The sequence below is a fragment of the Nicotiana sylvestris genome, chromosome 6 (genome assembly GCF_000393655.2).
Source record: "Nicotiana sylvestris chromosome 6, ASM39365v2, whole genome shotgun sequence".
Taxonomy (NCBI): domain Eukaryota; kingdom Viridiplantae; phylum Streptophyta; class Magnoliopsida; order Solanales; family Solanaceae; genus Nicotiana; species Nicotiana sylvestris.
In genome coordinates, this window is record NC_091062.1 from 94,590,759 (window position 1) to 94,608,390 (window position 17,632).

The 17,632-nt window shown below is 40.3% G+C and overlaps 1 protein-coding gene across 3 annotated transcripts; it reads left to right on the forward strand.

Annotated features, from left to right (window-relative positions):
- The first annotated feature begins 5,441 nt into the window (after window positions 1-5,441).
- LOC104236969 (ubiquitin-conjugating enzyme E2 2) lies at window positions 5,442-17,433 on the forward strand. 3 transcript variants are annotated; one of them, XM_070150369.1, is made up of 7 exons: window positions 5,464-5,728; window positions 6,388-6,521; window positions 6,640-6,665; window positions 7,134-7,223; window positions 7,319-7,407; window positions 9,183-9,261; window positions 17,070-17,433. In XM_070150369.1, the coding sequence occupies exons 2-6, from the start codon at window positions 6,397-6,399 to the stop codon at window positions 9,231-9,233; spliced, it is 381 nt and encodes a 126-aa protein (XP_070006470.1). In that variant the 5' UTR covers window positions 5,464-5,728; window positions 6,388-6,396; the 3' UTR covers window positions 9,234-9,261; window positions 17,070-17,433. The 3 variants fall into 3 exon arrangements, with proteins under 3 accessions (XP_009789324.1, XP_070006470.1, XP_070006468.1); XM_009791022.2 differs by lacking the exon at window positions 9,183-9,261 and having other exon boundaries at window positions 5,442-5,728; XM_070150367.1 differs by lacking the exon at window positions 9,183-9,261 and having other exon boundaries at window positions 12,944-17,142.
- Window positions 17,434-17,632: the final 199 nt, after the last annotated feature.

Below are 17,632 nucleotides of genomic sequence, written 5' to 3' on the forward strand. Positions count from 1 at the left end.
AGTTCTCTAAGAACATTGTACAAAGAATCAAAAAAAAAAGCCTAGTCTATTTTTCCCTCGGGGACTACGGCCCCATCGGCCTCTTCTTCATCATCTTCGGCATCGGACAAAAGGAACTTGGCATCGTATTCGTCCGCCTTTGCCTGCTTTATATCTTCCGAGAGATCGAAGCCCCTAGTGTGGATTTCCTTGAGGGTTTCCCTCCAAGATTTGCACCGGGCATATTCATTGCTTCTGCTCTCTCGATCGGAAGCCCCTCTCAGCTCAGCTCGAGCATCAACAACGTCTTTTAAACAGACGGCCACTTTCTTGTCAGCCTTAGCCCGAATCTCTTCAGCTTCAGCCCAGGCGTCCATGACCTCGGCCTTCATCTCCAAAAGGTCGGACTCGAGCTTTGTAATCCTGCTCGTTTGAACCTAGCTGTTTTCATGGGCGTTCCGGAGTTGAACCTCGAGGGCATATGCCTTGGCCAGAGCATTCTTCTTGGTCGTAACATGGGCATCTATCTGGGCCCTTAGCTCGTTGCACTCATGCTTGGCCTGGCCAACCTCACCCCAAAGGCGTTCCAAATCCTTTATCTTGCTCTGCAACTGAAATATCAAAACATTAGTCTCCGAGGATAGAAGAAGAAGCGTGCATTCCCTCGGAGCAAAGGTTACCTGTTTCTCAAGGTGGCTTTCGTAGCTCAGGCTCCGATTCTCCTCGTACCGCAGGTATACCAACTCATCTCCCCTCTATTCATAAAGAAGCCTGAGGGATTTCTCCCCATCCAAGGCTTTCCTCAACTTGGCTTCACGATGGAGCAGCTCGAACTTGAGCTTGCCAAAGGCCTATGAAAAAAGGAGCTCAATAAGAAAGCGGAAGTACAAAACTGAAAAACTGATACAATCAGCCAAAACTCACCGCGGAACACAACCATTGAGCCTCCTCAAAAGTCGAACGCATACCTACCGGCCTAATCTCATCAGCCCCAGCAGAACTACTCCCAATAAGAACGTGATCATTCGAGACCTCGCTTGAGTCAGGTGGCCCCTGGCCTCGAACACACCTCGAAGTACCTTCGATGGGAAGAGAAGACGGCGGCAGAGAATCCTTGTCCGTCGAAGTACCTTCAACGAGAAAAGAAAACGACGGCAAAGGAGGAACTATTTTTCCAAGGTCGGAAGCCTCGTGTGTTGCAGGCTCAACCGAGACATCTTCTCTGGGCCTCCGAGCAGGACTTGTCTCGCTATGAGCACCTTCGCCATGCAAGATTTCCTTCCGTTTGTTATTATTTCTCAGTCCTGAAGCCGACGACCCCTCATCCTTTCTGAGGGAGCACGATCTCACCTCAGGAAATTCTCCAATGCATGTGATGATAGAGTTAGTACACACAGAGTACCCTCTAAAGAAAGCAAACCACACAGCACGTACCGTGGTGTTTTGCCTCCAATCTACCCTTCGATAGATCTTGCCACTTACACTCGTCATAGGTAGAGCAGGATGCCAGCTTCCAAGCCTAATCTGTTAGGTCGGGGACCTCGTATGGCATCCACGGGGTTGCTGCAAAAAGAAAAAGAAAGTGTCTTTACAGAATCCGTCTCCACCATGAGCAAAAACGATAAAAACACAAGTGTACCACTTACATGTGACACTCCATTTCTCAGGAAATGGCAGGAACCCCACGGGGATAACATCGACAGACCTTACTCGGACGAATCGATTCATCCATCCTCGGTCCCTGTCTTCTTCATCACCGATAACGAAGGGCCTGGTGGATCGGCATCACAAAGCTATCAGGCCTCAGCAATAAAAGGGTCGGTACAATCTGACAAGATGGCTAAGGGTGAACTCGAGCCCGGCTTCTTCCACAAAGAACCTCATCATCAGCATTGTCCTCTAGAACGGCGTGTGAACCTGTGCTAGGGTAGCCCGATATCTTCGATAGAAGTCAAGCACGACTCTATCGAGAGGACCCAACGTGAAAGGGTATGTGTATACTAGTAAAAAACCCTCTGTATGAGCTATGATGTTCTCTTCTAGGGAGGGTACCTATAGTACCACCTTTTCTCCCCACCCACAGTCTCTCCTTACTGCCTTGAGGTGTTCCTCTCCTATTGATAAAGTGAACCTTGATGCATGATCCTAATGGCCCTCGACATTGGGAGGCCTCTCTAATGAAAGGTCCCTCCTCGAGACAAAGCGTCTTGAGATTGGCTCGCCAGATGCCGGCGGTGTACCACCGATTGAGCGGGAAGAAGAGGTAGAATCCTCCTCTTCTTGGTAAATGGATTTGGGCATAGCAGCCATGGCTATGATAAAACAAGAAAAGGAAAATGAAAACTCAAACAAAAACATTGAATTAAAATGGAGGAAAGGCCGGTGCAAGGAAGAAGAACTCAATGAAAAGGGATAAGAACTCAAAATAGTGGAATCTTCAAAAAGGGAGGAAACAAACTCATATATAGAGCAAGCGGCGACTGTCCGCCTACTCTAAAGACCAATTAATTCCGTCTAAGTCATTATCACTTTCGAAAAAGTATAACGACGGGACCATCTCGGGCGCTTCATGGCCATGCCATACAAGTGAAGTGGTCGCACAATGTTCGAGAGGTTAGAGGATCCTGTATAGATCCAGCCTCGAGATCGTGCCCAATCTCGATGATCTCTGCTACCATAACTACAGGCTCTAAGGAGCCATCAATATCAATCAAAACATCGAGGTGGTGCCCGACCTCGAGGAGCTCTGTCAAAGTGAATATAAGCTTTAAGGAGCTGTCGACACCCATTTTAGCCTCGAGATGGTACCCGATCTCGAGGGTCTCTACTATTACAAGTACGGGTCATTTACCCGATTCTCTAGCACTCGGGCTACCTGAGCCCAAGCCAGTTCTCACTCGAGAGTTATTGATAAAGACTCAGGGCTATCTTCGCCTTCAGGTCAATTTAAACACTCTCTCGGTTACTTTAGCCCAGGGGCCATCCGAGTCCAAGCGTATCCTCATCCAGGGTTTATCTATAACGCCTCAGGACTATCTTCACTCTAAGTTCAAATCAAGTTTTTAAGGCCGCTAGAGCTCGAGCAAACTCTTACTCGGGGACTGTCTGTGAAAGTATAAGGGCTATTTTTATTTTTAGGTAGTCAATAAACTCCGTCCCTCGAGGATTATTAACGGGGTTTAAAAGGGCTAAGTTTTGTTCGAAAAATCGAGGCCCCATTCTCACTCAATTCGAAGTCGCCAGTTCCGGCGGCCTAAGTTTGTATCAAGTCAACCCGGACTTGGTCCGAGGAACAGCAAATGGTCTTAGGGAAAATCATATTAACCAATCAAGAACCGAGGAAATTCCTACAGCTAGGCCCGGTATTTGGACCGATCGGTAAAGTCACGTGTTCAGATTCTTCACAAATGCAAATAAAGGGAAATCCAGCACAAATCAGAGACAAATTGAAGAAACATTTTTGTATTAATAAACGATGATTACAAAAGCTCACGAATGGTCCTTACACATGATTAAAAAAGCCCACGAAGGGTCCTTACACAGAAACAAAGAAGCAAAAAATAATAGCTAAAAGTCTAATCTACTCTCGGAGGTACATCCTCGGGAGCAATTTCTGCGAGAACCATTCCCTCGGGGACCCCATCTCGACCTTCCAAACGACGTCTTCGAGAACCTCCTCCGAAACGGAAAAAGATGAAGAAGCAGAAAAAGATGAAGAAGTAGAAAAAGATGAAGAAGCAGAAAAAGATGAAGAAGTGGCTGGGTGAAAAATTTGGCAAGTATGGGTCTCGCCATCACTACTATTGGGAAGCCACTTCTTGAGACATTACACCGGTGTGAGATGCAAAAGGTAGTATATGGCACCACCTCACTCCGTGGAAAGCGAAAGGAGTGAAGTGCCACACCAGGTTGAAGTTAAGAGAGGTGAGCAGAAGTTCATGGTCCACATATCCTCTAATACGGGAATAGTTTGAAGCCCCTCTCTCATTATTTCAGGCCAACAACAACAACAACAAATCGGTGCGATCCCACTCAGTAGGGGAAAGCTTTGAGAAAGAGCCGTGACATAACTGGCGAGAACACTGCCGTGTGACCTTACGGTCACGGGCTTTAAACATGGGAAATAGAGTTGGATGAGGATGAAGAGAAGAAATGAGTTAAAGGCTGTTGAAGAATGATTGAATGAAGTTTTGGTTCAAGAAAGCTTCCATTTATAGAAAGGTGGCAGCGTAACCGACGACGTTATCAATGCCTTTGGGAAACGTATCGACATGCGCAATCACTGCTTTTTGGGAGATGGGTCGGGGGCGATATTATCGCTTTGAGAAAATAAACCGGCGCTACAATTGAATGCTTCTGGAAAGATGTACCGATGGGACGTCTCAGTTATCACAAAAGCTTACGTCATAAGCATGATGTCATCACGAGAGGCTCGAGGATCGGGCGTCATAATCGTTTCTTATCATTTTAATCTAAGAAACGCGGGGACTATCTGTATACAGTAAAATCAGAAGGTCCGATTTTATGATCGTTGAGGCACCTCGTAAAGACCGCTCCCAGAAGGCTCGAAGTTCAGCTCGGGGTTCGACCCCGAGGGTTCTCAATGATTGACCTCGAGAAAGTGCAAATCAACGGCTATGATGGACTAACGGGAAGTTCCCAAGGCACGTGACTGAAGCTGACCAAGTCTATTAGGCTAGTTCAAGCCCGTGCCGTGGCATTAAATGGTTGTACCATCCTCAAATCCTTGTAATAAATGTGTCTGTACTATAACGGGATTCCCCCTCATATATAAAGGGGACCCTTATCATTTTGTAAGAAGAGAGAATATCACTTACAACATTCAATACAAGAACATTCTTTGCTCTCTAACACATTCTCTCTTAATGCTATTATTTACATTTATTGCTTACATTTATTGTGTTCTATTGATTGTTCTTCATTTATTGCTCATTATTGGTCATAAAGAACCTTCATCAAAGCTCTCAACACTGTTAGTCCTTCATCGGCTATCCACAGCTCAGTACCTAGCTCGACTTCGATGTCCCGTATAATCTGGCTCGAGGCCCCGATTCTCAGCCACTCGGTTTGCTCGAACATACCGCTTTCGAGTTTTTCTCTTATTTTCTAGTCGTACACTTAGCATCTACTGTCTAACAACTAGCATAAAAATAGATCACGTATTTTTAGAATCATAAAATCAAATCTAATTGTAATTACCATTTTTAAGGTACACAAATATATAATAACATATATATTTACTACGTACATACTAACACCACTCTCTCAGCTCAAACACCAAGAATTTACAAAAAAATTCAATAGAATTCTTAACTTAAAAAATAAGTCGCAACCTAAAAACTTAGTTTTGGTAATAACCATTTGCGGAGTGTAATATTCCAAATTTGTAACTATGATTGAAGGATCATTTTGTGGCCTAAAAATTGGAACTAAACTGAAATATCTGAAGGAGGATACTGTGTTTATCATGCAAAGCCAAGTGGGGATGAGTCATGAATTCTTGCACTATAGTGTGATTCCCTAGTGGGACCCGCTGACCGGGTAAAGTGGGCCCGACACAAGGCTCACCGCGCACCTACATCTTCTCAATAATATTCCCCTCTCTCTTTCTCTTCTCTCTCTCCTCTTCGCTTTGCGAACTCCAGGGGCACCTCCGACAACACAAAGCAGGAGTTCAAGGCAGAATCAAACCAAAACCCTAGCTCACCGCCTTGTTTCCTCCGTATTGGTATGTCCATAGATTTCTCAGTAAATACTGTTGTATAAGTGGAATTTTACCTAGCCCTAATTCTTGTGCGCCACAATTGGTTGTTGTAATTTATTTTGCTGGAATTTGAGCTCTTTAACTATAATTAAGCTGAGTAGAATTGGATCAATGAGTTAAGCAAACTGAGAATTCGATAGATACTTGTGGATGAATTCGTGTTAAGTCATATAAATAGCCTTTACATACTTTTGACCCCTACAGTGGTGTTTAATAATGAATGTTTTAACTTAAGAAAAAAGGGAAAACATGTTGAAGTCATAATTAAGTGAATAAAAGTGTGATCTCTAAAGTGTGATCTCTCTAACGGCTTAAGTTTTTGGATGAGATGGTCGCACATTTTGACACGGTATCGAGCTTGGGTTCGAATCCTACGGCCACACCATCAAAAATTTCGGCCTATGAAAAATAAGTAGGCCCGCACGTGAGAGGGCGTGTTTTGAGGCATAACTAAGTAATAAAATGTGCTCTCTTCATTAGCTTAAGCTTTTAGATGAGATGGTCACACACTTTAACAAAATAGAGAAAGCTCAATAGTAGTTCTCTTTGGTTGGCATCTTACCTAAATGATACTCCTCTTTCTTCTTTGTTTGCTTTGTTAATTTTACCTTGTGAATTTGCAGGTGGTTACAATGTCGACTCCGGCTAGAAAGAGGTTGATGAGAGATTTCAAGAGGTTGCAGCAGGACCCTCCTGCTGGTATTAGTGGTGCACCTCAAGACAACAACATTATGCTTTGGAATGCCGTGATATTTGGGTGAGTCATATACTTAAAATGTGTCAAAGATGTGTTTGATGTCGGTTTGGGGAAGTTGTTTTCGTATGGTTTGAATAATCTACTTTCTGGTTTCTTTTCGTTTTGGTGTAACCTGCAGTCCTGATGACACTCCTTGGGATGGTGGTGAGTTATCCTTGCATTCGGTTGTTAGTGCAGAATGGCAGAAGAATGTTAAAGCCTAGTAGTTGGCGCACGTCCACTGTTTAATGCTTAGTTGTCTATACAATTCAATGCTTTTTGAATCATCTCAGCCGTTCCCTTTTCTTAATCTGTCCCTTCCCCGGCCACAACTACGGAAAGAAAAAGTTCTGATGAAATGGTATCAATCGTCAAAAGGAGGTGATACGTATTCTAGTGTTGTAAATGCTTGAATCCTTTCTTTGATCTCCCAGTCCAAGACTCCAAGCATTCCCACTCATGCCTTTTCCATTTGCTTTTGTTTTGTCTGTGTATTACTCTATGCTTTCCGGTAGCTTTTGTTACTTTCCCATCTTTCCGACATAATATGAATTGTATTTATTTTTCAAAATTCTCTTTGTTTTAACATGAATTAGCTAGTTTGATTGTAACTGTACCATTTGAGAACATCAGGTACGTTCAAGCTGACACTTCAATTCTCTGAGGATTACCCCAATAAGCCACCAACAGTGCGGTTTGTTTCTCGTATGTTTCATCCTAACAGTAAGTTGGAGTGGAAGATTTAATTTTTATTTGTTAAATCAAAGAATAGGGAAAGTCAATTTTAAGTCTGGGATTTACCTTTTGTTTTTTTCCAGTTTATGCAGATGGAAGTATATGTTTGGATATTCTTCAAAATCAATGGAGTCCAATATATGATGTTGCAGCTATACTTACATCCATTCAGGTATAGGGCTGTAATTGATTTTTAGATGTCACATTCTTTCAGTTAGCCATGTCTAGAAAAAACAAACAAGAAGTCTTGTTGCATAAGGATACATTTGTTTTGTCCTGAGCTTTACTGTTAAAGCCGATGGTTGAAACCATCACTATGTTATGAGAATTATGTATTGCAAGTAGTAGCTTGATTTTATAGAGTCAGATACATCATCCTTGTGACATCTTGATTCCTATAGAGTCAGAGACATCATCCTTGTGACAGCTTGATTTCCCTTTGTTATTCTTTTGAGCTACATAGCTACATTTACATTCCATATTGCTCATTTTCCCTTTGACTTGTTGTTTATATATGATGATGAAGCAATTGTTAAAAAACTCACATAGATTGTTTCTCAAGCATATTTACCTAGAACTGCAGGTTTTATAGTTCTAGATTGTCTAGAAATGTCTACAACACAGTCTAGTCAAAGAAAGTTTCTGGGAATTTTTTTTTGAAAAGATAACATATCTATTACTAATTAAATCATCAGCACAAAAATTCTGCTGGGAGCCAAAATGTACATCATGTAGAACTTAGGCAAAAACCAAAAGCGTAACATCCTTGTTCTTCTCACAAGGAGCCTAAGACTTCTATGATTGAATCATGGTCATCAATATATTCTAATTTACACCAATAACTAAAAAGAAGAGTACAATTCATCTTAATCTTCTGTGTAAATCTGCTTGTATCTTCAAAGCACCTTGCATTCCTCTCCTTCCATACTGTCCACCAAATAGCTGCTGGGACAAATTTCCATCTGTCTTTGTTAGAGGAATTTCCCCCTGTATTCCAACTTTCCAGAAGTTCAAAGGTTCTTCCTGGCATTGTCCACCTAATACCCCTTAGGTTGATGAACAATTCCCACAACTGTCTGGTCACTCTACAATGTAGAAACAGATGGCCAATTGTCTCTGCATTTTGTCCACATAAATAGCATCTAGAACAAATTGGCAATCCTCTTTTCCTAAGATTTTCCTGAGTAAGTACTGCTTCATTAGCCGCCAACCAAGTAAAGCATGCCACTTTGTATGGTATTTTAACTTTCCATATGTGTTTCGAAGGCCATGAACTGTTTTGAGGCACCTGATTCAAGTCTTTGTAGGCTGAACTTACTGTATAACTTCCACTGCTGTGCTTCTTCCATGAAAGAGTGTCTTCCCCCTCTTGCAATCCTCTGCCTTGATCCAAGGTGTTATAGAATTCTGCAATTCTAGGCAGTTCCCAATCTTGAAGTAGTCTTCTGAATGTTAAGTTCCATCGTTGAATCCCCCATACATCCTTCACTGTAGCTCTTTGTTGCTGATTCAATGTAAAAATGTCAGGGAATAAAACCTTCAAACTTCCTATTCCCAGCCAGTTATCCTCCCAGAACGATATTTTCCTTCCATCCCTCACATTAAAATTCAGTTTGGATGAAAGACTTGGCCACAGGTTCCTAATTGATCTCCATAAACTGGTTCCAAAAGGATTCTTCACCTCCCTAGTCATCCAGAAGCCTTCTTTTCCATACTTCGCTTTTATCACCCTTCCCCATAGTGTTTGCTCTTCCCTTGTAAACCTCCACAACCACTTCATTAATAGACATTTGTTTTGCCTTCTCAGATTTTTGATTCCCAAACCCCTTTCTTGTTTACTAATGGTCAACTTTTTCCATTTAACTAAGTGAAATCCTTTCTTCTCTTTATTTCCATGCCATAGGAAATTCCTTCTCATGACTTCCATTCTCCTTTCTACACTTGCAGGTAAAGGGAATAGGATCATGTAGGTTGGAAGAGCGTCTGATACAGAGTTAATAAGAACTAGTCTACCTCCCAAAGAAATGTATTGTGCTTCCATCTGGCTAACTTTTTCTCATATCTTTCCAGAATTCCATTCCATATATCTTTGGATTTGCTTTTTGCTCCCAAAGGCATCCCCAAATAGATAGTAGGAAAAGAACCAACTTCCCCTCCCAAAATGTTTGTCAGGATTTGTATGTTAGGCACCTCATTAACTGGATAAATTTGACTTTTCCTCCAATTAATATGAAATCCAAAAACAGCTTCAAAGAGGATAAGGATGATCCTAATGTATTTTACTTGACTTTCCTCTCTACCCTTTGGGGTAGGGGTAAGGTCTGCGTACATATTACCCTCCCCAGACCCCACTTGTGGGATTATACTGGGTCGTTGTTGTTGTTGTTGTTGTTGTTGTTGTTTCCTCTGCACCACACATAATTAGAGTATCATCCGCATATTGAAGGTGAGTAATTTCCAACCTCTCAACTTGACTACTTGCAATATTGAAGCCCTTAATCCACCCATTGTTATGTGCAGTTTTCAACATGTGGTTCAGCCCTTCCATTGCTATTATGAAGAGAAAAGGTGACTGGGGTCACCTTGTCTCAGACCCCCTTTGTGAGGGGAAGAAACCTTTTGGGGATCCATTGATTAAAATAGAGAATCTAACAGTACTTATTCAAAATTTCATCCAACTGATCCACTTTCTTCCAAAACCCATCTTATGCAGAATTCCTAGGAGGAAATCCCAATTGACATGGTCATATGCTTTCTCGATGTCTAGCTTGCACATCATTCCTGGATCTTTTTCCTTAATCCTGGAATGTATGCATTCATTAGCAATCAATACAACATCCATAATTTGTCTCCCTTTTATGAAAGCCATCTGGTGTGAATCAACTAGTTTGTCCATCACTTTCTTGAGCCTTTCCGTGAGAAGTTTAGAGATCAACTTGTATATGCTTCCTATTAAGCTAATAGGCCTGAAGTCTCTTAGCTCCTTTGCTCCAGTCTTTTAGGAATCAGAGTCACGTATGTGGCATTAAAACTTCTCTCAAAAATTTCATGCGAATGAAAATTTTGAACAGTTGCCATAATGTCTGACTTGATCACCTCCCAGCATTTGATGAAAAAACCCATAGTGTATCCATCTGGCCCTGAGGCTTTGTCTGCTGCACATAATTTCAGGCATTGTAGGACCTCTTCCTCCTCAAAAGGGCTTTGCATCGCTTGTTGTTCTTCTACAGAGATAGTGGGGCAATTAGTCATACTGCAGGTAGGTCTCCAGACCTCAGTTTCAGAGTACAATTTCAGATAAAAGTCAACTATCTCTTTTTTAATGGCTTCTGGTTCCTCAATGGTCTCCCCTTCCACTACCAGCTTATCAATGTTATTGCTTCTCTTGTGTGCATTTGCAACTCTTTGAAAGAACTTGGTATTCTTATCTCCCTGTTTGAGCCAAAGTGCTCTAGATCTTTGTCTTCAAGCAATTTCTTCCCTTCTGGCATATTTTTCAAATTCCATGAAGTGCCTTGCTTTCCTGGCCTTCTCCTCTTGATTAAGGTTCCTTTGTTGCTGAATAATATCCAGTTCAGTGATTTGATTAAGAATATGATTTTTTTCTCCCTCTTTAGATTACCAAAATTACTATTACTCCACTCTTTTAGTTTTCCTTTGAGAGCTTTGAGTTTACGAGCAAGAATATAATCTGGTCTTCCTTCTATTTCAAATGATGTCCACCAGTTTTGAACTCTAATTGAACCCTTCAGTTTCCAGCCACCAATTCTCAAACTTGAAGTAGGATTTTGTTTGCTCCCACTTACCACATTGTAAAATTAAAGGGGTATGATCTGAACACACTCTGGGGAGAATTTCCTGCTTGATGAATCTGAAGCAATCATTCCATTCCACTGATATGAGGAATCTGTCAATTCTAGATGTCTCCTGTCTGCTCCCACCAGCCCATGTGTAATTTCCCCCTTCCAACTGAAGATCAACCAATTCCATGTCTTCAATGAAATCTGAAAATTCTGTCATTGCTCTAGTAATTCTAGTTCAATTCCTTTTTTCAGAAGGAAATCTGATTATATTGAAATCCCCAGCAACCACCCAAGGTCCAATAAATAGACCCCTAGCAGCCCCAATCTCCCACCACACTTGTTGTCTTTCGTTAACACAATTGGGAGCATAAACTCCTATCATGTGCCAGTTGAAATCTTGGGTTAATGACTCAAACCTACATGTCAAAGAGTAAGACCCGGTAGCTATCACCTCCCCCTTACAAACTTTACTGTCCCACAGCATTATAATACCTCCTCTAGTACCACTGGCCTCCAATTGCTCATACTTTACTCCCCTGTTACCCCATAATTGTTTAACCAACTCCTCTACATCTCCCTCTAGTTTTGTTTCCTGAAAACAATAAACATCAGCTTTCCATTCAGTGATCAAGCTGCCAACCACCCCCCTCTTAGCTCTACGATTCAATCCCCTCACATTCCAAGATATAATCTTGATATTCATTGATCCACAATTGGAGTTTCTTTCCCCCTATTCCTAGCACCAGTGCTTTTATATTTCATATCAATGACCAGACCTTTCAATTCATTAGTGCCTTTTCTCTTGGGTGTTTCCATGGGAATGGTGTTCTCTTCTTGTCTTTTAAATTGCCTGCATCTTTCGATTTTCATGAAAAGTGCCAGAGCGTCCTTTTCACATCCTTGGAAGTCAATTCCAAATTGCTTGCTTAGTTTCATTACATTTTGATGGACCCATAAAGATGCATCCATCTCGGATCTATCTCCTCTTCTTGCTCTTGAATTTCCAGAGTTTGTGCTTCCTCAACTGACCAAAGTTCAGTCTCCATGGGATCAATTATCTGCATGTCACCTCTATCTCCCCAGTGTCAAATTGTGAACCCTCACCGTCAATGTTGGTCATGGCATCTTCATAGTCATCAGCGTCTTCGTGGATTGCAATCTGCTTTGTAGCTTGAAATTGGGAAGGAGATATTCCTCCTTTGTTCACATCTATTGTAGAGCTTGTGAAGGACCAAAAGTATTTACCTCAATTTCCACAAATAGTGGGTCCAAAGTATTTGAGGAGGACATAATGTTTTGGACTGATGATAGCAATTGGGCCTCGTTAAATAAAAATGAGCCCGTAGAGTTTCCTTGCACTTTATCTGGTTTATCTGAGGGTGGTTACAATATTTTGGACAGATGATGCTAATTGGGCCTCATTAAATAAAAATGAGCCCAATAAGTTCCCCTGTTCCTTTTCTTTTTTATTCCCTGTGATATGCTGGGCCGGTGCGAGCCCCGAAACCATCAGATCTGTGGCCCTATTATCATAGACTGTTTTTGATGTACCCACATGCCCATCCCTTCCTATATTACAGTTGTTTTTTTCAGCAGAGTAGGGCTGTATTGCCCGTTGGTTAAAAGCCACCCCCCTTTCTTCTTTTTCTACAGCCACCCTGGTCGGAGATTCACACCAAATAGGAATGGTAAGCCTTTATCTGCTATTTTTATCTCCTTCGGAGCACTAGTACCATCACCTTTGATTTTGTTTCTTGCCCATTTAAGATGATTTTTCAGAGATGTTTCTTCCTCTGTTTCCAGCCAACCTCCACAGTGGTCTCCGATAGCTTTGAAAATTTTCTCAGTCCAAAAGTGCAGTGGAAGACCCATGGCTTTGATCCATGTTGAACCTCTTGTTTGCAGGGAGGAGCAGCACCCGGAGGTTGGAGACCACCATTCCAGAGAAATTTTCCCGTTTCCACCTCCATTCCCCTTGAAGAATGTGTTCTGTCATGTGTTTGTTAGGGAACTGGAACAAGAACCTTGATCCACCCATCTCATATACATCAATTCCAAAGACTTTTCCAGGAGCTCACCGACCACCTCCGGATATCAGCAAGAGTTGGTTTCTATACCAAGCCTTCCTCGAAGCTACCAACAACACATCTACCTAGCAGACCTTCATCAGCATTTACAGCACCACCAGAAATCAAAATTCTATTGTTGGGGCCTTTTGTAATGTGTGCTTCATTAGACTCCTTCGTCTGCCATTTACTGGTTTTAACAGACTTTGTATAAGAAATTTTGGAATCTACCTTTCGGGGGCCACTTGTAATAAATGGTCCTCTGTCTGCATTGATGAATCTCCTATTCTTTAATGCAATATCATTCCATCCCGCATTAAATGTTACTTCAGGAATAATAGTTACTGATCTTTTGTCACCTTGAATTGATACGATGCTAATAAATCTTCCAAACTTGTTGTTCTTCCTGGAACTGAAAAAGATCGAGTATTGCTCCTTTAATTTCCATTTCCTTACATGTGTGCCAGCATCTCTTGAAGCCTCCTGAAGAACAAAGCATAGCCACTGCATTGTTTTCTAGCTGAAAGTTGTTCTACGCATCAGATTATGGCTCCTTTACCCATTCGAACCATGTTTCTGCCCTTGGCTTGAGTCGTGTAATATCATAAGATTTAAAACCTGCTGCAAAATAAATCCTATTGTCCCCCATAATGAAATAAAAGAAGTTTTAAGATTAATCATGGATGAATGATTAATAGTTTCTGGAAAATTTTGATCATAGAAAAACACTTGTAACAGAAGCCAATGTGTGAATGTCTCTCTATCTCTATATATAATCTATCAGGCCAATGTCCAATTATTTCTACTAGGGGTTGGTGACTCAATAAGGAAAAAAAACCTAACTTTTTCTTCTATCCAATGCCAAAATTCGTTTGTAGTGGGTCACGGTCCAAAGGCTCAATCAGACAAAATAACTAGTCCAAATACCCATTATCACATTGTCAAGTACTTTTTCCACTCCATGTGTTATCAATATGGAGTTTAGGCTCTCCATGTATTGATAACTGGCGTTGAGGATTTCTTTTTCTTTTCTTCCTTTTAGTACCAGCTTGGTACCGAGTTTATAATAAATAAAAAATAAAATAATAATAATAATAATAGTTTGCATTGAGGAGATAGAATCAGAGTCTTGTTCATAGTCTACTTTGGAGTTTACGAGTCTCTCTATGAGTTGACAAATGACATGAAGAGATGGAAGGTATGAGAGTTTGTTGATTTATCTTTTAAATTTAACTTAGTGATTATAAATAGGCATTTTTTTAATAAATAGGCATTTAAAACCAAAGGAGACATTGAAGAGTAGCATTCCCATTTTTCCCTTGATGACATGACTTATTGGGGCTCATTTGATATAAATTGTTCATTTCTTCAAGAAAGAGAAAATGAAAAGGCATATGGAACTCTCACCACCACTTGTCTAAAAAAATACTTTTGCTACTTTGCATATATTTGGCTCACATGTCAAAAGTTTTATACCCCCTCTATTCCAGTTTATGTGAACCTATTTTCTTTTTGGTCCGTTCCAAAAAGAATGACCCCTTTCTAAATTTGGAAACAATTTAGTTTAAACTTCCAATGTTGCCTTTAATGAGAAGCTTTTATAACTACACAAATACTCTGGACCCATTTTTAACTTGTTTAGGATCACAAATTCCAAAAGTTTTCATTTTCTTTTAAACTTCGTGCTCAATCAAACAGGTTCACATAAAGTGGAACGGAGGGAGTAGATAATTTCAAAAATTCCGTGCCCAATCAACCACATTCGCGTACAAATGGAACAGAGGGAATACTAGTTTTTAAATAACATGCTTAAGAATATGAGTCTTTTGATGTCTTTGGTTAGTGGAAAGTAGTGGCAGATGGAGTAGTAATCTACGGCTGCCATTGAACCAAATATTTGTTATACGGAGCATAGATTAATATGAAAAACTACTAAATTTTTTAACGAATATTAAATTCTGAACCCATGATTTTTAGAAGTACAATGAGTTCAATGCTAAGAACCTTAAAAGTTGAACCCATTAAGTTTAAATCTTGAATTGCCTGTTCGAGAAGTGTCATTGGAATATGACTTGCATTGTTGTTGTTTAATGCATATTATATTCAATCTTGTGTTAATTGATGCTTGCCTTGTATATACCGAGAGTAATGCTTCATTATTGTCTCTGATTAACTATTGTTAAACTCATGGTAATGATGGGTTTTGTGGCTTGTTACCTTGATTATCTAGGCATAAGAGAAATCTCTTAGAGCTGATATGTTTTCTCTGTCACTTGGAGAATAAAAACTTTCTAGGAGCTGTTATATTTGTCTTGATTAGAAAGGATAACATACTTAGTAAACATGCTTGATCCATTCATGTTGATGGAAATTGCACTGTTTGTGATCATATATAGTATCCATACCTTGAAATAGTGTCTTCTATGGTTCACTTTTAGTGTTTTCAATTGGAACTTGAATTATTAGAGCCATTCTATCCCTGACTATATTAGTAATGTGGTCAAAATAAAGTCTTGTTTCTTTTCTAAATGATTTTTCATAAATCTAAATTTTTCCAAATATTGTTCTTACTTTCAATAACGATGTCCAAGTGGAGAATGTTGGAATTGGACTGTACGTTGATTGGTTATTGACAGAAAAGGGTAGTGGTTTGACCCAAGTCATAAACAAAATATATAAAGCCTAATCATCTAATTGAGTTGTGTGTGTAGATAAGTGAGACCCAATTAATTATAGGCTTGAAGCTTCTCTATAAATACAGACCAACTTCCCTTCCTTAGTTGTTGTAAGAAAAACCCTAAGCATATTTTGCTTTCTTTAATACGTAGTTAAGGGGGTGCGATAACTCAGCTCTATTAGTTCTCCCGGTATTGATTGTACATGGTAATTAGAGATTGTGTACTTCATGCTTAATTGTCGATTGCCACAGCTGTTGGATCATGGAGCGAAACTGTATGTTTCTTTAACCTTAACTCGATATTATGCTCGTATTTTGTGTCATTCACTACTATGATCACAAGTAAATTTCGTACAACTTATTATCAGGTGCAAGTAATATTCTACATGAAGATGTTTACTCAATCCATAACTACTGGTGTTTAACTTTACATGAATTCCTCTCGCTACCCAACACCCACCCAAAACAAGAAGAGAAAAAACTTAGAATCGTGTACGATGTTGGTGCTTGAATATATTGTATGAAAAGTACATCCATTAATGAGGTGACCAACTTCTTGTGTGTATTTGGATGTTGACAAGGATAAAGGTTGATCTTGGCCGACTAAAAATGGTATTAGACCCCTATCTTTATGTATTTGTGTGTGCATATATCTCTCTGAGATTACTTGGAGTCGCAGTTCAAGGCATAGATCCCCAAGCAGATGTAGAAATTGTTATTACGTGGATGATACACATACGCTTAAGACTCTAGGCATATTGTCCTCCTACTTTGCCAGATTCTTGATGGAAGCTCTGTGTCAAACAAATATTGCTTCCTAACCTTAAGTGAGGAGTACACACTTAAGGTTTTGCACTCCTTAGTTTTAAGCATTTTAAGTCTGCTGTACTGCAGCAGGGAAAGTGTTGTTGGTAGACCTCTATTTGCTCATAAGGATCTTGCTTGAAATTTGCATTAATTTGGACAATCCTTTGCTGGGTAGATGGAGAGGAGACAGGGTGGTAGTGGTGCTGGATTATACGTATAGGATGGTCATTTCAGAGAGCAAAGTTGGTGAGAGGGCAAGATGATAATCCGCAAAAAGTGAGTCAAGAGAGTTGAGCTAAGCCGTTTGGTGTATCCTACTGGGGACACACGTTTAGAGGAATATTAAGAGCTTGAGTAAGACTATGGCGCTCTTGTACTTAGCCACAAATAAAAGAAATTTGAAAAATAAGAGTTACAAAAACTTTTAAAATTAAACCGTGGGTTTCTTGTTTGCGAATGACTGACACTCTTATTGTTGCAGTCATTGCTGTGTGATCCCAACCCCAATTCACCTGCAAATTCGGAAGCAGCTCGGATGTTCAGTGAGAATAAAAGGGATTACAACCGCAGAGTTAGAGAAGTTGTGGAGCAGAGCTGGACTGCAGACTGATTCTAAGGAAGAAAGATGTCATAGCTGACCGCAAATCAGGAGCACCAGGGCTCATCCATGTTACATTTACAGATTGAAACCTCTTCTTTGAAATTTTATTGGAACACGTTTGTTTTGGCCCTAGTATTCTGGCTTGGTGCTGTTTGCCTTATCGTTTGCTGCATTGCATTGACAAGCTCCTGTAATATATGAATGTTCGTTTTGGTTTAAAAATGCAAGTAACTTTCTGTACGAAGGGAATTGGTTTTCATATCTTATTTTGTTATCCCTTAAATTTGAATAGTTTCAAGCCTTTAGACTTGAATCAAGCTGCACCGGTGATCTTCGTAGAGTGAAGGAGATGACATTTCGTTGGTATTTAATCCAGCTATCAACTTCCACATTACTTATATTAATCAGCATATTGTTTACAAAGGTGTTCAACTTATGAGCTA

Excerpts from the sequence above, each read along its gene's own strand:
- LOC104236969 (XM_009791022.2), top strand. The coding sequence starts at position 6,397 with ATGTCGACTCCGGCTAGAAAGAGGTTGATGAGAGATTTCAAGAGGTTG. Across the intron at positions 7,224-7,318 it reads TCGTATGTTTCATCCTAACA|TTTATGCAGATGGAAGTATA; the intron begins GTAAGTTGGAGT and ends GTTTTTTTCCAG. Across the intron at positions 7,408-17,069 it reads CTATACTTACATCCATTCAG|TCATTGCTGTGTGATCCCAA; the intron begins GTATAGGGCTGT and ends TTATTGTTGCAG.